The sequence below is a fragment of the Melitaea cinxia genome, chromosome 8 (assembly GCF_905220565.1).
Source record: "Melitaea cinxia chromosome 8, ilMelCinx1.1, whole genome shotgun sequence".
In the NCBI taxonomy this organism is placed as follows: Eukaryota; Metazoa; Arthropoda; class Insecta; order Lepidoptera; family Nymphalidae; genus Melitaea; species Melitaea cinxia.
The window spans coordinates 12,984,667-13,009,040 of NC_059401.1; the positions used below are offsets into that span (position 1 = coordinate 12,984,667).

The following is a 24,374-nucleotide window of genomic DNA, read 5'->3' on the forward strand; positions in this document are numbered from 1 at the left end:
TACTGAAACACGCGTTATTTCATTCAATTAAGGCAAAGAGCAACACGAAGGGGAGTCGCTATAGCGTTGTTTACCGATTCAAAACTGCCTGTCATTTTTTGCGGGGGGGAAATCGCACACACGCACACTATCTAATTCTCACATAAAAATAATCGTATCTCACTATGAAACTCACGCATACTAAATTAAAAACACACTTACATTACATTTTTCACACACACATAGATACATTTTGTGTCATTACAGTACAATGACATGCCGCAACTACACTGACAAGTTGCTTACAGCCATGGTTGTAACAACTGTCGATACGCATTATCGTTAAATTCAAGTACTCGGTTACGGAAATTAGGTTTTGAAAGTGATACAAAGATAAAGTATTATTATAATGATGGACTTTATTTATTATGTACCTATTACGATAATCATCATCATCATCATTACAGCCTATACAGTCCACTGCTGGACATAGGCCTCCACAAGTTTACGCCAAAAATAACGTGAACTCATGTGTTTTGCCCATAGTCACCACGCTGGGCAGGCGGGTTGGTGACCGCAGTACTGGCTTTGTCGCACCGAAGACGCTGCTGCCCGTCTTCGGCCTGTGTATTTCAAGGCCAGCAGTTGGATGGTTATCCCGCCATCGGTCGGCTTCTTAAGTTCCAAAGTGGTTGTGGAACCTTGTTATCCCTTAGTCGCCTCTTACGACACCCACGGGAAGAGAGGGGGTGGCTAAATTCTTTAGTGCCGTAGCCACACAGCACATACGACGAATTACGATAATCATCATGTCAAAAATAAACGAAATGCTTATATTATTTTAAAAACCAGTGACAGTTGATCCTTTATCGGGTTTTTAAAATGGATGGATTAGTTTTCTATTAATATGTCGAATGCATTTTTGTGGATTTTCTTTTTTCACAAGAAAGAAATGCTTGTACCGGTATATTTTTCCAGTATTAATCTTGCCAGTTCCACACTTGAAAGTCAGAGGTATGGAAACGATTTGAGCAAATATAGGCGTCCAGGTTAGTTTGTTATTACAAAAAAAATCCACGTATGCCTGAAATTTGGATCTTTAGGAAACCTGCCAAATTTTTATATAGTATATTATGGTCGAAGTTAACATTAAGTAATTCCAGTAAAATATGTTAATACTTGTTAGTATTGTATTATATTTAATTTAATGCATTTTTATTATAAAATTAAGCTCACAATAGTATATTATAAATAAATCAGAACCTCAAATACGTTTCTCTTCTCCTTTGCCTTTGTCGTTTTTATCGATAACTATCTACAAACAAATCGATAACAACACCATCGCTCGGCGACAATAACTTCTCAGAAATAGACTCAGATCAGTCGCTCGACCTATCCGCATATTGTGTGAGGGCGAGCGGCCTGTGTTGGTAAAAAAAACCGTAATGTTGTTACGGTTTTTTTTTACCATCCCGATCGATAACATTTGTAATTTTTAACTTTAAAAAAGGTTTGAAACAAGTATACAATAATAATGTGATTAAAAATACTAGCATATGAAAGGTAACTTCATCTTTTAGTAAATTTCACGTGACAGATCTTTTTTTGCAGCAAAAAAGGAAGTTGATTCAATTGCGCAACTAGATTTAGTCTAGTGATCAGTGCGGCTGCAACTAGTTTTATTGTACGCGTAGGACCATTTAAACTTATACCTTGACAGAGGGGAACGCCTGTGTATGGTTACTCTCCTCCGTTTTGGTCTATGAATTAAGGTAAGGGTCATAGATATAATAAATATTTCTTACCTCAAAGTGGAGGATAGGTAAAGGCTACCTGATGGGAAAACGCAACCCTATTACTAAGACTTCGCTGTCTGTCCGTCCGTCTGTCCGTCTGTCTGTTATCAGGCTGTATCTTAAGAACGGCGATAGCTAGACAGTTAAGTTTTTCACAAATTATGTGTTTCTGTTGCTGCTATAACAACAAATACTAAAAACAAAATAAAATAAATATTAAGGAAGGGCTCTCATGAAACAAACGCGATTTTTTTGCCCTTTGTTGCTCGATATCAATAATAGCAACAGGTAGGCACTTGAAATATTCACAAAATACTCAGTTGTATTTTTATTTTAATAATAAATAATAAAATTAAAATAAAATGATTATTAAAGGGGAATTTCTTTTACAAAAAAGCTATATTTTGCCTATTTTTGCTCGATATCAATAAATGGTACTGTTGTTTACCTAGTCAATGGTACGGAAGAAAATCATTTTACGTAGAAAAGAAACTGAAAAAGTTTCATTCAAAATAGGTTAGTTAAAAACTGAAACAGAACGTATCTAATGTATCAATGTCCATAGTTTATTATAATACTAGCTGTGCCCCATCGACTCTTCCCGTGGGTGTCGTAAGAAGCGACGAAGGGATAACCATCCAACTGCTGACTTTGAAAGACATAGGCCGAAAACGGGCAGCAGCGTCTTCGCTAGCGTGGTCAAAACACATGAGTTCACGCCACTTTTGGCGGAGGCTTCTATGTCCAGCAGTGGACTGTGATAGGCTGAAATGATGAGCTGTACCCGCGACTTCGTCCGCGTGGAATTTAATAATAAATTCTAAAATAAAAGCAGCCCAAGTTACCCCTTATTACATCACCTATCCGCTAGTGAAAGTCTCGTCAAAATGGGTCCAGTCGTTTCAGAAATTATCCGGAACAAACAGACAGACAGACAGACAAAAATTGTAAAAAATGTTATTTTGGTATATGTACCGTGTATACATCCATATGCATTTAGTAAAAAGCGGTTATTTTAATATTACAAACAGACATTCCGATTTAATTTATTTGTATAGATGTATAGATTATGTGAATAGGGTGACACGAGGTGAATACTCAAGATATAAAATAAGTGAGATTTATATAATTTACCATAAAATTAAAATCATGTAGCAGTTACATAGAGATACTACGCTGAATATTTTACTATATATATATATATATAGTATTCTTTTCAGGCTTTCATAGCTTTAACTATTGGGTATCATGCCTTATATTATTTTTACAGGAATGTATTAAATAAATGTGTACTAAAGTAAATTGAACAACGTAAGATATAGACGTATTGTACCTAGAAGATTCATAAACTATTGAATGGCCATCTTAATTTATAAAAAATATTAAAATAGTGCAATATAAATTGTCTGTGGACATGGCAAGGTAAAAAGAAAATGTCACTGGATTGTGGAAAATGACATTGACATTTCTACATGAAATGTAAGATTTTTGCGATTGAGAGAAAAATAATTAATAAAGATGTCTTCAAATTTATCTGCAATTGAATTATTAAACTTGGGAAATGAAGGACGAACGAAGCCTGTTTTAAATGAATACTGGCCCTACCTCTTGGGTACATTCTTCGGAGTGGGAACAGGCCTTATTATAAATTTTGGCACTAGACGTCCTCTCATGAGCGGTAACAATATTACATAATAACAAGAAAACAAAATAATAATAAATTAATACTGTCATTATAATTAGTCTGTCTTTTTAGGTATACAAAAGCATATTATAGGTGTAGTTGGTTGGACATCGCTTTTTACGTATGTAACGAACAAACGAGAAGAATATTTAGCTGAAAAAGACGCAATTCTGAGGCACTACATTCAACTGCACCCTGAAGATTTCCCTGTTCCAGGTATTTTGACTATGTTCACGATAGTAATGTATGTGCTTGAAATCCAGTAGATAGAACATGTAAATACATAAGAAGTGGTTTCACATTATACATAACAAACTTAACCTCTGAATTTTTTTGGAGTTAAGTTTATAATAGTAATTATTTTCTGGTATGCAGTGAAGGCATTGCTTCTGATAGTACCCTACTGAAAAATACCAGTAGGATCCATCAAAAGCAACAAAAGCAACTTAGAAACCATTAAATATATAATATTTATTGGTTTCCAAGTGGCTTTTAGTGTTTTGTTTTGATGGGGTCTTATTGGAATTTTTCAATAGGGTAGTAGCAGCATTTGAAATATTTGTTATTGGAATATTTATAGCCTTTTTTTATACACATAGCCACACATAGCACACACATAATGGAATCTTAATTTTTTAAATCTATTAATACAAAATACAAAATTGTGCATTCTCTGATCTATTAGGCACAACATATGAAACCATTTCTTTATTCTATCTAATAACAACCAATTTAGTTGTATTTCATATACTCAGCTACATAAATTACTTAAAGTATTAGGAATAACTGTTTATTATATATATTATTTAAAAATATAGATAACAAGATTTAATTGCTTTAAATGTTTTATTATTTATGGTCTAAGTATGTGGTTGTAATTATTCTGGTGCTTTTTCAGAGAGGAAAAAGTTTAGTGAAGTTTTGGAGCCATGGGTACCTGTCCGTTAATTTGATTAGTGATACAAAAAAATGCAGATAAATTAGTGCAGATTCTTTGTTTTTATTTAAATAAATTGCAATTAATTATATTTCTTTCATTAAACCAAATTTTTTTATTTGTCTGTAATACTATTCTTCATCTTCTTGTATCTTGAGAATAGAATTGATAAAAAAATACAAGTATATGTTGAATAATTATTTATTTTTTAGTTTTATCACATGTAATGCACACACAGAGTTTTATGTATAAGAAAGCTGTGACCACTTATGTAAGCTGGCTTTGTTTAAATAATCCCATTAATATTGGAAATTATAATGATTCACACTCATATAATGATTGACCAATCTTAAGTCTGCAAACATATGTCAAACCTTTTTTGCTCTTGTTAAAACCTCCCTTTTTATACTAACAGAGTAGTAAACATGTATATGATCCACATAAAAATGGTTACCATAGATAGGGATTCCAGTAATCCCAAGAGAGTCACAGGGGCTTGATGACCCCATTTCTGTTGTTAATACAGGGCATTGACAAGTTTTGGTACCTTGCATATCATACAACCACAACGCTACTTGAAAGGTGTTTTTGTGGGTGTGGTTTTCTGTAAGGTTCAGGTACCTCCTCAGTCCGGTAGCTCCAGATTTTGAGTAAGATTAGAAATATATATTAAATTTATTTATATACCCTTATGATGAATAAGATAATGCTGAGCCAAAGGTGCCATATAGTGAAATATCTCCCCACAAACTGAACAATGTAGAGAATCACAAGGTATGTTACTTGCATACTGGTGATCATGTTTCAAATCTTTATTCTCATATAAATGATGATTTCTATTTACACTACTTATTGGAATTTTATTGTCTGGAACGTCATTTCCTACTGGAACAGATATACTCTTGGTTTCATCTACTCCTATTATATCTATGTTATTGCTATTACTGTAGTCATTTTGAGCCTTAGATGTCTCAGATATTTTATGTTTTCTCAAGTGATGTTTCTTCTGTAAAGCAATATTTTATTAGAATTTTTTCATAAAATAACTTGATAAAAGATTTAACCCCATTAAAATGCTTACTAGATCTCTATTATGGACGTAGGCAGCACCACAGATGTCACATTTAAAACCTTTTACTTCTCTGTGTTTAAACATATGTCTTGTCAGTTCACTTGATGTTATAAATGACTTTTTACATAAAGAACAAACCTAAAATATATAATATAAATAAATTATTATTTTTTTATATATTGTCTAATTTAAATTTATTTTTTTATTAGAAAGCCTATTTATCAGACAGGAAATGAGTTTCAAAACTATGTTATTTAAAATACTATGATGCACAGAAGCAAAGCAGTAAAAGCTATGCTGTTGATCTATATTTTAGTATCTACTTACATGGTCTTTTTGTCCGGTATGTATTTTCAAATGTGTTTGTAGATTCCCTTGAGCTGAAAATGTTTTACTGAAATTAAAAAAAAGTTTTATGTTATTGATGATACGAAAATTGTTGTTATCTAATAAGCTTTGTTTAAAAAAGGCTGACAAACCTGCACACGTCACATTGAAAAGGTTTCTCGCCAGTGTGCATACGAAGATGTATTGTAAGATTATGTTTTTGAGTAAATCTCCGTGGGCAGAACATACAGACAAAGGGCTTATCACCTGTATGTGTCCTGTAATATTATTTAAAAAATATAACTTTCCTTTGTAATGTAATGTAAATGTAAATTTTACACAGGAAAACACTAACTCATAGAAGTAAAAATTAAAAAGGATTTTAATTCACCCATATGAATTATATGATTTTGGCTGTTTGATTTTTTTCTTGTTAAAATATAGCCATGTCACTCAGTGATAACATAGCATATTGGTAAAAGGCAATCAATGCAGTAGTTTTTGAGTTTACCCATTAAAAACAAAATATAATTTCATTCCTCTGTATAACATTAGCATTGATTGTAATAAAATCTTAGTACCTAATTTTTATTTTATTTTTAGGTACATTATTTTTTTTTTTAATATATCTTACCTGACATGTATTTCTAACTGGGCTTTACATTTAAATTGTTTATCACATTGATAGCAAGAGTGATCCTGCTTCTGCTTCGGCTTTGGTCCTCTTTTTAACTTTTCAGATTCAGGCTTTTTTTTGTAATTTGATGAGGTTTTTTTCTGTTCTACATTTTTACATTTACTAAAATAGGTTTAATATTTAAAAACATGAAGTAAGAATTTATGACATTAATAAAATGCAAAGATAAATTTTATAATAGTAAATTTTGCTATGAGACAAAAGAATTTTCATATTAACTTAATAATATAATGGGGGTAATTTTTCTTATTATATATTTCTGATACTACAGCATACTTTTGCTAAAATAAATACAAACTGTTTCAATATTACTACAACCAAGACTTTATAATGTTGGGGTTTTACAAATATATTTAAATTTATTAATGTAATATTTATTATAATTATTTACCATTTCTTAATTATAGTCCGTTGGGTTACAACCTGTAAAAGTAAATTTACAGAAACATATATACTTCTTTTATAATATATACAAAAAATATTTTATTGTAAATCATTATATTATTGCAATACTCACTATGGGATCAGTCATTACTATTGCATCTTTGACTCTGTAAAATAATTATTTATAAAAAAAAACAGTTAATTTAAAAATATAAAAAACCTATTACACCCAGAAATAATACCTGTTTGGCATATCTAGGGCTAAATATTCTCGGAGACGTAAATCTGCGCTTTCGCAAGATTGCTTAAAATGATAGGCTACACCTAATTTATATACACAGTTGCTGCATATTTGTTCTGGCAATCCGTCATTAATTCTTATCTAAAAACACCAAAAATTAAATTTATTGTTTTTATATTATTGTTAGTATACATAAAATTATTGAAAATAGATGGAAAGGTTCAGTTTACCTTAACTTTCGTAGTAAATTCTATCATTTCGCATAATGATACGGGATAATTTTTAGCGAAAATTGAAGACAAAACACCTTCTTCTAAGCAAATCCTACATATCTTATTCATCTTAAAAGCCCAGATTTGAACTTTTTGACAAGAATATATCTACTGTTCATTCATTAATAATAAACAAAAACATAGTTGTGAATTTATGATCAGTTTTTATTTGTTTACTAGCGGCCAACCGCGACTTCGTACGTGTGGCGTTAATTATTGGCGCAAGTTTAATTATATTCGAAAAAGCTAATTACCTAATGAAAGGAAAAAATTAAAGAAAGATAAAAACAATCAACATCTATACGAACTGACGCATTTTTAGAATCAATCCAAAGAGTAATATAAGCATACAGGAATCAATCTTTAACTGTCAAAGAGTATAGGTAGTAGTAGTATAGAATCAATGAAGGGCGCGTTCCACTAAAGGTAAAGGCCCACAATGCCCTCGACCACGATTCCACAGTCTTCCTCTCAAACATAGAGTAGAATAAATGTTAAAAGAAACTCTCCAAGCCTCTATTAACGTAAACAACGCCGCGGTTGTTGTACTTGTAGACGAATTTTATAAGTGGAATGCATATTTGGGCGCTATCAGGAGTTAGCGGCTCACTAAATTTGGCTTCACTTTTTTAAGAGCATTAAATGTAAATGGCAAAATGTTGTGTCTGAAAACAACACTAGAGAGCATTTTTATCGATTTCTTAACACCAATATCAAAAATTAAAAATCATAAGATAGGAAAAAAAACGAGCGTGCTTTAGACCACACGACTGAAGTAAAACTTCTTTAATTGCGTCTACAGTAACATACGAAACGTAACTCTCTCGCTTTCTTTCTTCACTTACTTATATGTCCCTCTCAACTTCCGTCCGCTTCGCCCAATCACACTTTTCGTAACACGTACTTCCCAAGTCAAGCGTGCGTAAAGAGGTTTTACTTCTATAAAACATTGCCAAACGCGACATTTTCGAGTGTAGGATAGACGTATAGTATACATCTGTGTTCGACATTGTCATTGACGAAAAGCGGTGAATCGAATAGGTATCATTAATTGTTGCAATTCTTTACTACATATGTATCGATTACTTTTCCACCAACTAACTCAATTCGACCGTATATACGGTCGAAATGAGTTTTTGGTCGAATTGTTGTTTTGTTTTTTTTGTGTATGTTCCGGGAGAACTCCGTCGTTTATGAACCGATTTCGATAATTCTTTTTTGTTGGAAAGGAGATATCCCTAGTTTAGTACCATGATAAGGAAACCAGGACCTGATGATAAATCGAGACCCAGAGAAATCGAGGGAAACTCTCGAAAATCCGCATAACTTTTTACTGGGTGTACCGATTTTGATGATTTTAATTTAATCGAAAGCCGATGTTTATCGTGTGGTCACATTTAAATTTCATCGAGATCTGAATACAACTTTTGGAGTAATCTTTGATAATGCGTATTTACTTGACTATTTTTTCGTCTACCTACGTTGTATTACTTGTAGTGTAATTGAAGTCAGTTTTTCTTCGTTTGCCTGCAAACACAATTATTTATTTTTATTTTGTAGAGCTCGATATTTCGACATTATCTACGAAGTTATAAATAAAAATAAAAAGTGTGTGTGTAGTTCTACTATTGTAGAACACGATTGAAAACACTCAATGAAACATTTATTTCTCACTTCAAATCTATAGTTATTCATTCACAATATACACTTTTAACTATATTCAATAAGTTATCACACTAATCATTCATACGTCACTTATTGAGTGAGTACTTATATATGTGAGTACTTATATACATTAAAAAAAAACATATACGTTCGAATTGAGTAATCTCCTCCTTTTTTCTAAGTCGGTTAAAAACATGGTAAATATTCTGTTTTAAATAATTTTAATGATGGAAATAACCATGCTAATTTAAAATCTTATATCTACTGTTTCGAAGCACAAGGTATTACGACTAAAACACCACAGTTAATTTAACAAAAGAAAGGTTAAAAGATATTATAAATATTTGCTTCAGCCTGTAATATGCCACTGCTGGTCATAGGCCTATTTCCCCATGTAGGAAAAGGGTCAGAGAGTTGGCGGATACATTCCCTACTATGAGTAACGATCGCTATCAGGTGTATCCGTGTACATGATAACAACCGGGACCGACGGCTTAACATTCTATCCGAGGCACGATAGGGAGAAAACACAAACACCTAGACCACGGCAAATATTTGTATGGCCAATACAAATATTTCTCATGTGCGGGAATTGAACCCGTAACCGTCAACGCAACAGCTACAAATCAGTGCTGTGACCGTTGCGCCAACGGATCGTCGTATATATCATTAATCCAAAATTTTAATAGATGTTTCATTCAGAACTTAGGAATTGTAATTTCGTAACAATAAATGATAAAGTTATCCTTTGTAAGTGTGAGATTAAAATTGAATGTAATAGTATAGGAATAGGATAATGTAATTGTAATTATAAGGCTTTATATATTTACTTAATAAGATAGGATTAGTCATATAATATATTAATAAAAATTATAAAAAAAAAAAATTAAATAGATAAAACGATTCCTAAGCACAAAAAAAAGTACCTAACTACTAACAATAACATAGGTTAAGTGTACATTGTAAGTAGCAAATAAGTGTACATATATTGTAGTTAGAAAATAAGTGTACATATGTTGTAGTTAGCAAATAAGTGTAAATATAATAAAAATAATTAGTATGTAAGAATATAAAAAAGCAATATGTAGAATAGTCTTGGTCAGTGGACTCGCGTCGACTTTTAGAAATTTGAAATTTTAATACTAGTTATTAAGGCTTCTAGATTCTAAGTTGCGGTGAAGTACCGATGCATGTTAAAAAATAATAATAATAATATATGGAATAACAAAAGCACGGGCATAATAAGCCTGTGGATATATCACATAATTAATAAAAAAAAAGTGTGAGATTAAATACGCTTATATGTTTTAATCAAAGTTCAACTATACTCGTACACACTAAATTTTATGGTAATTGTTTTAGTATTATTACTTAAATTACTAAACTTTTTTTAAATCATAGGAACTTTGTTGTCACAGACTATTCTAGATTTTTGTAGGAAAGCTTCTTTAGGCACGCTTGACTTGAGGAGTAAGCTGGTACAGTGGTTGGGGTGCAGGTTTTTTGTAATTTAAAATCGTTACTAGATAAAAAAAATTTAATAACTGAATAAAACGTAATAATATAATGACATTTCAAAAATATATCATATGAATACTATTTTAATACATTTATTTAAAAGAGTAAAAATATAAACATTATAAGAAGCATTTTTTTAAACATTGGCAATAGCTGGGATTAATTTCACGTAGATATCTATTCCTTTTAGGAATATATCGGCACTGAGATATTCATCGTGGTCGTGCAGAAGAACAGGCGTGTGGTTCATCGGGGAAAATCCGATAGCAGGAACGCCGACGCGGCGAATGTATCTACTGTCGGTACCTCCTGGGAAGATCCTGATATCCAGCTTTAGATTCCTGAAGGCATATAACTTGGTAGAATTATAAATATTGGTAAATGAATCTAAATACGAGATTATAAAGTACCATAAATCCGTTGTGGAATTGTAAACATACTTTTCATAATAAAGTTGTCTATCTCACTTTCACTCTCTACAGCCTATTGCAGTTCACTGCTGGACATAGGCCTCCACAAGTTCGCGTCAAAAATGGCGTGAACTCATGTGTGTTGCCCATAGTTACCACGCTGGGCAGGGCTGGCTTTGTTGCACCGAAGACGCTGCTGCCCGTCTTCGGCTTGTGTTTTTCAAAGCCAGCAATTGGATGGTTATCGCCTCTTACGATACCCAGGGGAAAAGAGGGGGTGGCTATATTCTTTAATGCCGTAGCCACACGCCTGACTCTGTCTTAAAGTGTCTATATTTCAGAACAATTACATAGTCTGCGATGTGACTGGACTGTGAAAAAGGATAATTATATAACCATGTCGAAGTGTCGATAATTAGGGTCTCTTTTACCGTTTGCTGGTAAATTTTATCTTACACGAAATATTTTTAGGTTTTATCTGCAGTAGAGAACAGGCTTTTCAAAACTATATTACCTAAACTACTCCTTTTTAAGATTAATCGTTTTCTATGGTGCCAAATGAGCACATATTCACCTCATTTAATCGAAAGCCGATGTTTATCACATGATAAACATATTCATATTTAAATTTCATCGAGATCTGATTACAACTTTTGGAGTAATCTTTGATAATGCGTATTTACATGACATTTTTTTTGTCTACCTACGTTGTATTACTAGTCGATATAATTGAAGTCGCTTTTTCTTCGTTTGCCTGCAAACACAATTATTATGTACTTAGTACTTTCGACTAGATAAACCGATTTTGACTTTTTTTATTGATCGAATGGTGGTGCGTGTCACGTGGCTCCATTTAATTTTGATTGAGATCTGAAGACAACTTTTTGAGTAATCTTTGATGCCGATTATGTACTTGACTATTTTTTCGTGTACCTACGTTATATCACTTGTCGTTGTAATTAATGAAGTCGGATTCGTTTTAGTTTGCGTGCAAACGCGATTACCTTAATGCGATATAGGCACTTTTTTTAGGTTTTCGAAACAACATACATTTTGTCGCAAGCTGATTTAAATGCGACCCAATAGGGATTACTGTCGTCCGTCTTTGTGCACTCGACACACGGATTTTTCTGTTCAAACTCGTATGACACACCTTCACCGGCCTCCTTACACCATTGTTTGACCTGATAACACAGATTAAAGACTTGATTACTGTAATTATACTTAACAAAATAAGCTTTATATTCCGTAACGTTTAGACTATATTTTTTAGTTTTGTGGAAATTACTAAAGATACGAAAGATTCCTCGGATTCTGAAACTCGTAACCTATTTCTTTGGCTTCAAACATGCATTCTTGTATAAAATAAAATAAAAAAATTATACACCAACATATAGATCTTTACACACAACATATAGGCACAGCAGGAAATGTCCTGCTCAAAATCTCGAGCAGCCCGACTGGGTAAGCACCTTGACCTTACAGAAGATCATAGATAAATAATACTGCTTTCAAGCAGTGTTGTATTCTTGTGGTGAGAAAGATGACCAGAGCTCCTCGGGGAGTGATTAGGGGTAGTGTTGGCAGCGCGCTTGCGATGCTTCTAGTGTTGCAAGCGTCTACGCTTCAGCCTGTAATATCCCACTACTGGGCATAGGCCTCTTTCCCCATGTAGGAGAAGGATCAGAGCTTAATCCACCACGCTGCTCCAGTGCGGGTTGGCGGATATATTCCCTACTATGTGTAACGATCGCTATCAGGTGTACACGATAACAACCGGGACCGACGGCTTGACATGCTCTTCGAGGCACGGCGGGGACCCACAAGGACTGCACAAACACCCAGACCACGGCAAACACCTATATGGCCAATACAAATATTTGTCATGTGCGGGGATCGAACCCGCAACCGCCAGCGCAACAGGTACAATCCATGGCTGTAACCGTTGCGCCAACGCGGCGTCTTAGGCGTTTATAAGCTATGGTTATTATTTAGCATCAGGTGCAAGTTTGGCGACCTAGTCGTACAAAAAAAAACCGAGCGAAAAATGTTACTCATTTTATTTTAATTTTAAAGCTTGTAGGTTAGCGTTAAAGCTCGTATATCTCAACCAAACGAAATCTATAAATTCTGAGTTTCGCATGTACCTATAACTTAGAATTTATACATGTTTTAATCGTAACTAAGATTATTTCTTTTTGTTCTAGGTATATACACCGTGCCGCTAAATATGTATATATAACTATATATAAATGCTTACTGTATTTTCAAAAGATTCGTGATCAACTGTAACTGCTAATCGACAATCGAAAACAACAGTCAGCTTTTCTGGAACGACATTTGACTGTACTCCACCCTTTAACAAAAAAAGTATTTAATTATTTAAATTTTTTTTGCTCTTAAAATTATAATTTTATATTCTTTTCATTGATTTGTCCTTGTTAACGTGTATTACGTCAACAGCGGGATTATTCAATTTAACAGCGGGAGGTAGAATAGACCAGTAGCACCTATTTCTCCTCAATTAATAAACTAAAATTATAAGATTATTATATGCGAATAGAATTATCTCATAGATATAGTAGAATTCGATGATCGGATATCATATCAATTTTTGATATGATATTCAAAAATGTTTAGAATTCCTAATGTGTGGGTACACAAAAATAAAATCGTGCATATTAAAAATAGCATGGTGTCGTCTCCTGTCAAAGATTTTCATTGTAATATGAAACTTTGAATAGTTACGGGTCTCTGTAAAGAACTCACTATAGACGGCGCCACAGTTCGCTTAAACCGAAAATAGAAATCATCATATCAAGAATTTCGATGGTAAAAAAGAATAATGGATCAACTGCTTTTTACTGTCAGATACCGGCATCCTTCAAATAGCGTTGTCCATAACTGGTGAGACAACCCTCATTCTTTCAATTTTTTTTTCTACTAAAAATATTATTTTAAAGTACGTTCCTCTTTTCTACTTCTGGATATTGAGGAGTTAGGATGATTAAGAGGAAAGATCAATAATCTTAACGTCAACAAACTGACATTAGCTCATTTTATATTATTTGATTTATTGAAACTTAGGCGAATGACAATGAAATCTCGTCGCACATGTAGTCATATACAAACATTATAGAAACAAGGAAAAGCAGTTATTATTCAAGTTTATCTAAGATTGACATATCTAAAAACGTAAGCTTACTTGAGATAAAAATGTGATAAATTGTATCCATATTTTTAGTTCAAAATTTCTCATATTTTCTGTGTTCATATTGTCTTGTGTATTGTTTAATAACATTTAATGAAGGCCAAATTATACATATTTATAATATTAAAATAAAGTGGGTTGTCCCAACCAGAAACATTCCTTCATTGAATTGCAAATCGGCTTATTTAAGTAAAAATGACTTGGCAGTCACTTCGTTACTGTAGACAATAATGGTCGTAACTTAGTGTACCTACCTTATCAAATAGGTAAATAATTGTATTAGGAATTTAATAACGTCAAGAAAACAAATATATGTAGGTATCGTAAATTATAACGTAGCTGTCTGTCTACCTGGATGTCTATCTCGTTACGCTTTATGATGAAGGCGTAATATCATTTGCAATGAAATTTTATATGGATTATTTACTTTGATGCTTCGACAAAAATATAATTTGATACTTATAATAATTAAAGTAACCAAAATATTTGTAAATATTTGTAATAGTAAAGATCATTATAACTTACGAGAGCAATATAAGTCAAACCAATTATTTTTTAAATTTACAACTGTTTTTAAATAAAATTTGTTATGGGATCATGCGAAATCTGTTGTAAATAAAATGTGAACTAAATCAACGACGAAAAAGTAGGTGATCTAATTTAAAATCTAGTACCTATAGCTTTATTCTTCATAGTTAAATTGTATACAAGTGTTTTTTTTTACTTTGTTAGCAACTAAAGCGAAATCGTTACGCACCGATGATTGACTAGAAGTTTAAATGAAATTCACAGTTTATTATTATTTAACTCATTACCGACCGATATTAAAATCAACATTGTTGAAATCGCGCCGGTTGGTTAGTTGTAAGAAATGAATACTTACAAACAATTGCGTCATATTTATCGTAGTCACATCTCCGATATTCAATTTAGGATTGCTTTCTAGAATTTTTTTCTGTTCATCTCTCAAGTCCATAAATTTATTTATGATGTACCTTATCTGTAAACAGATGGCAAAAGAAAATTCTTTTTGTAGAAAACTTTTAAAGTTAAAAAAATATCCTTTTTAATAACCAATAAATAAAAATAATATACATAATAATAATAATACCTTTTCACCGGAATTATTTGGTAGTAAGAGAGATCCATGGCCTGGCTGACCGGGACAAATAACATGTATTTCTAGAAAAAAAAAAAAAAAAAAAAATTAAGCCGTAAAGTTGCCGAGTCGTAGGTACATTATTGGTTGTTTAAAAAAAAGTTAATGTTATAGGTTGATAGACTTATTGATAGAGCTGTTAGATGCACAGCATATCTAACAGACAAAAGCACAGTATGTTTTCCTCTTTCCACCATCAAATGGATCTTCAACCGATATTTGTATTCTCAGCCCGGTAGTCCAAAAGCTGCATTTTATTAGTTGAGGCGTTATGTACGAACAGCAACGGGTTATACAGTGATGTCAAAATATTTCGACTAAACAAAAATAATAAAATAACTCTTTTTCGTGATGATAATAATAATTATTTACAAATATACATGTTACAAATTATTATGCTTACGCCAGATGCTCCTTTCTCCATTAAATACGACGAATTCTTCGCCAGGATTTGCCATTCCTTCATCTAAAGCAAATCCCACGTTTAAAGCCTTAAAACTGTCAGTTAGAACAAATTTCTTCATTCCATCGTGGCCTCCGATCTCTTCATCTAAAGTGAAAAAAACCCAACTTTATTTTTATATAAAGTAAGCTCCTGAAAAAAGTTTAGTAACTAAATTTTGAAAACTTATATTTTTAGCAAATAATTAAAGTAAATTCGTACCAGGAACGAATGAAATGTGAAGAGTTCTTTTCAATTTGATTCCGGACGATTTCAATTTCCTGATAGCTTCGAGATACTGTATACCGACGCATTTCATATCTTGAGAGCCACGGGCATATATTTTTCCATCATTGTCAATATGCCCGCTAAATGGTGGATAAGTCCAACTATTCTAAAGGATTAAACATTCTCCATTCATTACATGTTTAAAAAAAGTTGAAAGTTGACGTGAAAACTATTACAATAAATATTGAGTATCTAATGTTTTAGTTTTATTAGGCTTGTTTTTTATTTAAAAATATTCAGAAACTAGCTAGTAGAGACGTAGGAAGGGATTATTCAATTGCTTAAAGTGGCAATGTACGTAACATTCAACATCTGTACTTCGATTTCAGAATGATACTGCATTGTTTCATTATATGAGTCATTATTTTAAGTCTCATGAAATTTTTAGTGTTCTACATATGTATTTGTGATATATGCGAACATATTTTACAAAGTAACATCTGAATACGTTTCAGTATCCTAATTATTACCATACTTACTTCAAATACTGGTACAACATCCATATGAGAGTTCAACAAGATCGAAGGTTGTGAAGGATCTTGTCCTATCCATGTCAGAACTACAATAGGTTTCTTTGGTACTAATTCGTAGATCTTGAATTCGAGATTAAGTTCATCGCTTTGCTTTTTGAGGAAATTGACGCATTCATCTGAAGAAATAGTTTTGTTTAACATCATAAACTTATCAAAATATTTTTAATAAACAGACAGTTATACGTATAGAGTTATAAGTACGATATGAAATGTATTTCACTCAGTCGGGGATCCAGCCCTCAAAAAAGGTCGTGGTCCCAACCACCCGAAAATCGCCGAAGTGTTAGTTGGAGACGAACTCGCTCCTGAACAATCATGACTTATAAACGAACAATCATGACTTATAAATGAATTTTTAATTTTATAACCTTATTTTTCGTGCATCAAGAATTTGGACTTAGGTATGGAATAATCTTTGGAGGGGGATAGGCTTGGCATTTTGGATTTATTTTTTAAGTAAATAGGTCCGCAAACAATCGTATGACTCGCCTGATAGTAAGTGATCACCGTAGCTTATAGACACTTGTAACTCAAGCGGGCTGCCAACCCTATCCCCAATCCCCATCAGGAGCTCCTGTCACCACAGGAAAACAACACTACTTCCCCAGTTGGGCTGCTCCAGTTTTGAGCAGAATATTTCCTGCTGTACCCTACCTCAGTTAAAAGCTATTGGTAAGTCACAATTGTGTGAACAGGGTTTGGAGTTTGATCTGAGTCTATCTTAGCAAGATATGCACGCTAAACTAAGCTTGTTACTTAAAGGTTATAAATCACAAGATAGTAGGTATAGTCCATTTCTTAAGCGCTTAGATCTTGTTGGTTGGCCCTTTGGTCAGTGGTCCATAACTCTTATCTCGCAAAAACAAGCGTGTGTAATATCTACCTCTTCTAGATTGGGACATACCCAGTATGACATATACAGTCTCAGTAAAGGTCTTAAAAATACAAAAAACGTGACACTAAGCTCTAACGTTAGCCTGTGTTCTATCTAATCTAAAACACATTTATTCACACCGAGTTGCAGTCTGATGGGACCTCGGAAATCAGAAGTGATTTTCAGCTAATCGATAAGACATGCAGTGTTACTGTTACCAGCTTGAGGTCACCCGTATATGTAAAGTGGGAACCGTATTAGTAGTTTAATTTCAGTTTATTGCAGATATTTTCATTTATATAAATACTCGTTTTTGATCTAGGTGTATAATCTTGTGAGTGAGTGAGTACGTTTAGTCGTCGGTCTAGGTTTGGACCATTTTAGTCAAGGGTCAGTGTTATTAAGGATAAGTATCTGGTAGCAATCGCTACTTACTGTAGAGAAATTATCTCCCAAACCGCTGTGGAGCATAGTGACAAATAATGCTCAACTTTATGCAACATGGAAAGGAGGCCTTTACCGTCGGTCGTTGTGGCCTTTTACAACCGCGACCGTTGGTGTTATTGGTTTTATCGGCACAGTTTTAAATACAAAGGTCAGTTTTTTAAGCTCACAATGTTCAAAGCAACTCGATATCAAAGAGTATGCAAAAAATATACAGTCTACTTTAAAATAAATTCGCAATAAGAATTTATTTTCGTTAAAACAAAAAAGCCATTAATGGCTATAATAAAAAAAAATAATCATTTTATTATCTGTACCTACTATTTATCAACATATTTAAATTACAGAATCTTAATGAGCATTTAAACTGAAACAACTTCAGGTGTAATAAGTCGGGGAAATTTTTTGTTATTTTCAAGTAAAAAGTTGGAATAAATTTTTTTAATTGTATTGTTTGTGATTAATTGGTTTTGATATGATGAAAAGGTGACATTTTAAAAATTATATGAAAAAGTTTTTATATCCGCCAACATGGGTGAATCCAACGAATAAATTCGGTACATTTTAGTTTTTTTTTTTTATATAACTAGATCGGCGATCGTAGCTATAGATGTCTGACATCATATCATCACATCACAACATCAGAAGCATCGCAAGCGCGTTCCCTTACTTACAAACAGGAACACAATACTGCTTGAAAACAGTATTATTTAGCTGTGATCTTCTGTAAGATCGAAGTACCTTCCTAGTAAGGCTGCTCCAGATTGTGAGCAGGTAATATCCTGCTGTGCGTAGGGCACTCAGTTAAAGTTTTACTTTGAAAAGAGAAAAATGGGACTCAAGTCGCAAAACCGTTTTGACCCATTTGAAAAAGGCTAGCTATACAAAGAGCTCGACATATGGGTGCCACATGAACTCACTGAAAGAAATTTAGACAATGTAATTATTTGCGAAATTGAGAATAAGCAGCAGAATTGATCAACAGAAAAGGTGTGGTCTTAACTCACGACCACACCCGACTACATATGTCTTTAGCCACTCAACAAAAATGGAGTGGGTTTGACTGGGAAGTCTTAATGCTTCCACCTCCTCTATTTCGGTCGCTTCAGAATTTTTTAGGTGTGAAGTTAACATCAAGGGGATTGTGAAAACTACTTGTCGTTTTCATATTATATGTCGAGCAAGTTATCGAACAAAATTGTACATATCTATGCTTATATTAATGTAAATAGGTACTTATTTAAATTTTTAACCGACTTCAAAAAAGGAGAAGGCTACTTAATATATATATATATATATATTATGTATGTTCCGGGGTGATTCGGTGCCGGTTTTGATGAAGTCTTTTTTAACCGACTTTTTTTGTTGGAAGGAGATATCCGAAGTGTTGTACCATGATAAGGAAACCAGGATGTGATAATGGGATCCCAGAGAAAGAGAAATCGAGGGAAACCCTCGAAAATCCGCATAACTTTTTATTGGGTGTACCGATTTTGATCATTTTTAATTTAATGGAAAGCCGATGTTTATCATGTGGTCACATTTAAATTTCATCGAGATCTGATTACAACTTTTGGAGTAATCTTTGATAATGCGTATATACTTGACTTTTTTTTCGTCTACCTACGTTGTATTATTTGTTGATGTAATTGAGGTCGGTTTTTATTCGTTTGCCAGCAAACACAATTATTATACAAAATACGAAACTTTTAGCCCGTCTTAATATGTAGGTTAAAATATTTTGAGATATATATTTTTTCTAATGCGTAATTGCTTGATATGTTTTAAGTTGAATGTTACGATATTAAGTTTTTTTAAAAGTGGTTTTAAAAGTAAAACGATCTTACTAGCATCGAATAACACGATACCGCAAGTCTCATCTATATCTATAAATACAATATTAAAAAGAGGAAAGCCTTGAATTTCGTTTCTCTATTATTAATAAACTCAAAAACTACTAGAGCTATTTTGAAAATTATTTCATCAGGAGTCCTTATCTGTGTGAAGCTGCGAGCGAAAATGTAATCTAATATAAAGGCAGATATGATACAAGTACATATGTCACACGACGTTATGTAAGTGGCAACTAACTTGATGATCCTTGATAGTCAATTGAAATTTATTGAGCGGTACCTTTTATCGAATGATGTAGGCCGGTTCTCTGATTGTTATTACTTTTGTCGAGGGGCGTAGGACCATAATTTGTAGATCGCATCCGACATTAAAATTTGCACGCATATTTTGTGAGCCAAAAATTAGCCATTTTGAAACGAAGTGCTCTTTTGTTTCCTTTTTCTAAATCCAGTATTACGTAATATAGTTACGGTTTTATTGTATTTGTTATGTTTTATTACAGTAAAATTAAATATTAGCTGTAATAACATAGTATATTTCTATGAAAATTAAGGCTTATCAAATGCTAAATGTTAACATTTAGTTACCTTTAGAGCACCTTATCTTATCAATCAGTTTCTCTACTCTTAAATAATTTATTTAAATTTATAGCATGAAAGTAGATAATGCTTAAAATACTCAATTATATTAATACGCTAAGGTTAAGATGTTTGCCTCCTTTTTACAAAAAACTTAACTATTACTCCACATAAATTATATATCATTTTATTGATAATTGCTTGCTCTTATATATCATTTTATTGATAACTAGCTGACCCGGCGAACTTCGTATCGCCTAACACAAACTTTATCGTATGGTATTCAAGTTCAAATTGACTTTTAAGTATTATCACAAATCTTTTGTATGGGAGTATAGAAAAGTGTTGTTTTTAGACTTTTTCAGGAAATTTAATTTTTTTTTTTTAGAATTTTTCTCTCCGTAAGAACCATCCTCGTACTTCAAGGAATATTTTAAAAAAAGAATTAGCGAAATCGGTCCAACCGTTCTCGAGTTTTGCGCTTAGCAACACATTCAGCGACTCATTTTTATATTATAGATTACTTGCTCTACTGGCATCCACAACTAAAAGAAATATTATCGCTTTTGTTTTTGTAAATAAATTAATGTACCTACTTGTGTGTAGGTGTACTAAACTATACTAATATTCTAAACGTGCAAATTTGGTTTATTTGTTTAAATGCGCTAATCTTAAGAACTACTGGTTTGAAATGAAAAATTCCCCTGAGTTGGTTAGCCCATTTAAAGAGGAAGGTTAGGTATGCTTTAAGAAGAAAGAAGGCTATTTTTTCCTCAAATCAACAAGGGTAAAACCGCGGGGTACAGCTAGTTTATTACTCAATTATTAGTTTTAAATATCTCGTAAATTTATAAATAGTGTAAATTTAGACTTTATCTGTACAAAATGGTTTTCTGTTTAATTTATTGTATGTATTATAATAATAGGACATCGTATTGTTAGTTTATTATTTTCTTCGATATAAATAAAAAGAACTCATATGATAATTTTTTTTTTTTCGTTTGATTACACTTGTTTTGTGATGTGAGTATGACGAAGAAGAGAATCATAAGAGTTCTATTAAAAATTCAAACAAAAAAGAAAATGGAAACAAAACGTACAACATAATCACAAATGCTCAGACCATGGCAAACATCTGTACAACCTACACAAATGTTTGAAAAGAGCGGGGATCGAACCCGCGATTGCCAGCGCGCCGCCAGTACTGTGAGCGCTGCGTCCACGCATCGAGAACAATTTTTTAAACGTAGACCATTCCTCATTAAAATTCGTAGATTGTGTATTACCATATTGCTTGAGTGCCACATATCAATTTATTGTGTTAATTGGCCTTCAAAAAATTTAAAGAAAAACATGACTATCATCATACTTATAAAATTTTCGAGTCACAATGTTAGTTACCATACTCCTCGGAAACCGCTGGACCGATTTTTATGAAATTTTGAGTGCATATCGGGTAAGTCTGAGAATCGGCAACATCTATTTTTCATGTCCCTAAGTTATAAGGGGGGGGGGGGGATTAAGGTTGTAAATAACATTTATGGCAAAACAAGGTTTGCGGAGTCAGCTAGTAGTTTATAACCCCTATGTTTGAAAATTGTTGTCATTAAAACATTTTATTTGTATGATGTTACCAACTATTCAAAGACGTAGGCGCGTAGCAACCAAATTACTTATAATCATCCTGATTGAGACACATTATCCAATTTTATTTTATTACCCTGCTGAAAGTTCCAGATACTCGTAGATCTAAATAAAAAACGATGATTGATGGGAAGTTATTGTAAAGTATTGTGTGCTTGAAACAGGAATTCTAAATACTTTCTTAAATTCCAATTTGATACGTTAAAATACAATTTTTATCTGGGTATTATTTGATCCAGATAGATCTATCAGGATTCCCAATGGAACTTTCTTTTTACTTTTCATTTTATATAAGAGTTTTTCCACAGGGTAAGGTAGGTATTTCATTATAAAATTGCAATTTTAATCACTTTACCAAGCGCTCATATTAGCATGTTTGTTGTAGGTAGATTTATTTGTGTAACTGTGGGTATGTGTGAGTATACCGTTCTATTTTGAAAGACTACTCGTAGTATCTATATATACCTACTGTTACGCCGGTTTACATCTATAATATAAAAATGAGTCGCTGAATGTGTTGCTAAGCGCAAAACTCGAGAACGGTTGGACCGATTTCGCTAATTCTTTTTTTAAAATATTCCTTGAAGTACGAGGATGGTTCTTACGGAGAGAAAAATTCAAAAAAAAAAAATTTAAATTTCCTGAAAAAGTCTAAAAACAACACTTTTCTATACTCCCATACAAAAGATTTGTGATAATACTTAAAAGTCAATTTGAACTTTAATACCATACGATAAAGTTTGTGTTAGGCGATACGAAGTTCGCCGGGTCAGCTAGTAGTTTATAAACAATGAAGTTTTATATTTCTGTAGTATGTAGTAATGTTATGGTGTTAATGATGTGATCTTCATATTCACATCTTTAGTTTTATACATAAACTTTTTATGAACTTATTAAAAAAAAATGTTTTGTTAAACCAGCTGACCCGGCGAATTTCGTACCGCCTTTTATTAATATATTTATTTTTTATTAAAACCTTGTAGGTGCTGACAATAACGAACATAAAAAAAAGAATTATCCAATTTTATATAGTCATTCGGTGCGTAATAAAATGTTTCACTTACCATAGATAACGTTTGGTTGTACGCTAGGTATTCGCAAATATTCCACAAAAGTTGATATCGAAGTATTGTTTTCGTAGTTGTGTGGCATTTTATTTATTTTTTATCTCTTAACTTTATAGGTTATGTCGAGATTGTTGCAATCACCGCGACTGTTCGGTAACTGACACCGTATTAACACGTTTGGTGGTACCCACATATAAGAATTGAAATAAGCGGCGAGCTTGTCTGTTTGTTATGAGAATACCTGCGTTTATTTTGTTCGGGTGATAAAAATTGTGATAAACGGCTCGGTTCTGAGTTGCAAAATTTATTAACAAATTAAGTTGCAAAAAAGCAATTTTGTTTTTGATTAATAACTCGCTCTTCTTTTTGAGTTTCTTTAACGTAGGTACAAGTTTGTTTATTGCTTGACTATTTACAAGCTCGTAGCTCGTCATCTTAAATTTGGCTACTAAATGTTAAAGAGTCGAGTGTTAAGTGTCGTCTGTACGTAAAACGAAGGCAACACTCGTAACTTTTACTCCAACGAACACTCCATTAAATTTTACTATTTGGACGGGTTGTTCAATCGTGTTTCTTGGCATAGTGATTCGGCACAAGTAACTGAATAATAAACAAGACCTCATAAATTTCACCAAAACTAAATAGCCTCCTTAGACACACAAAATCTACCCATCATCATCATCATCATCATCATCATCACTTTAGCCTATCGAAGTCGACTGCTGGACATAGGTCTCCACGAGTTCGCGCCAAAAATGACTTGAACATATGTATGTGGCCCGTAGTCACACATAAAATTTACCCGCGCATCATTAATAAAATGATGTTATGGAGCTCCGTAATCGAAAATAGAGGATATCTGTAACCGGAATAAAAGTTTCGAACAATTTCAGATAGTAAAGTAGAGTAAATTATCATGTATAATAATGTTTTATATGTTTACCCTATATATATATATATATATTAGTCATGCGATTTTAAATGTATGTACTGTTTTTATTTCTATTCGTGTCGCTTCACCCTATTATAGTAAACTGTTGGACGTAGATCTTCAATTTGCATAACAAATAGCCCGCTTGTCTGCAATCTTTACATGATTATATCCAACCTACACCGGTGACCTTACGCAAATCGTCGGCCTAGCGAGATGGACGACGATTAGCCGACCTATTATTTCTATTATTTAATCATAAATCGTCAGTTAAAATCGCAATGAAATCCTATGCACTCTGTATTTAGATTACCTTGAGTAATTATTATATTTAATTTTTTATTGAAGTAAAACTTCTTTACGCACG

At 32.7% G+C, this 24,374-nt stretch overlaps 3 protein-coding genes across 3 annotated transcripts; 1 reads left to right on the forward strand and 2 right to left on the reverse strand.

Annotated features, from left to right (window-relative positions):
• The first annotated feature begins 3,187 nt into the window (after positions 1-3,187).
• Positions 3,188-4,485, forward strand: LOC123655748 (NADH dehydrogenase [ubiquinone] 1 subunit C2). Its single transcript, XM_045591502.1, has 3 exons — positions 3,188-3,453; positions 3,532-3,675; positions 4,358-4,485. The coding sequence occupies exons 1-3, from the start codon at positions 3,294-3,296 to the stop codon at positions 4,405-4,407; spliced, it is 354 nt and encodes a 117-aa protein (XP_045447458.1). The 5' UTR covers positions 3,188-3,293; the 3' UTR covers positions 4,408-4,485.
• Positions 4,486-4,581: 96 nt separating this feature from the next.
• On the reverse strand, positions 4,582-7,760 carry LOC123655749 (zinc finger protein 569). Its single transcript, XM_045591503.1, has 9 exons — positions 7,348-7,760; positions 7,119-7,258; positions 7,010-7,043; positions 6,884-6,915; positions 6,430-6,594; positions 5,948-6,073; positions 5,796-5,862; positions 5,478-5,606; positions 4,582-5,402 (listed from the first exon to the last, which is right to left on the reverse strand). Exons 1-9 carry the CDS (start codon positions 7,456-7,458, stop codon positions 5,076-5,078), a joined length of 1,131 nt encoding a protein of 376 aa, XP_045447459.1. The 5' UTR covers positions 7,459-7,760; the 3' UTR covers positions 4,582-5,075.
• Positions 7,761-10,648: 2,888 nt separating this feature from the next.
• On the reverse strand, positions 10,649-23,260 carry LOC123655546 (aminoacylase-1-like). The gene is made up of 9 exons (XM_045591317.1): positions 23,074-23,260; positions 16,562-16,731; positions 16,017-16,188; positions 15,756-15,902; positions 15,305-15,375; positions 15,077-15,193; positions 13,243-13,338; positions 12,033-12,166; positions 10,649-10,913 (listed from the first exon to the last, which is right to left on the reverse strand). The coding sequence occupies exons 1-9, from the start codon at positions 23,159-23,161 to the stop codon at positions 10,709-10,711; spliced, it is 1,200 nt and encodes a 399-aa protein (XP_045447273.1). The 5' UTR covers positions 23,162-23,260; the 3' UTR covers positions 10,649-10,708.
• Between the last annotated feature and the right edge of the window lie 1,114 nt (positions 23,261-24,374).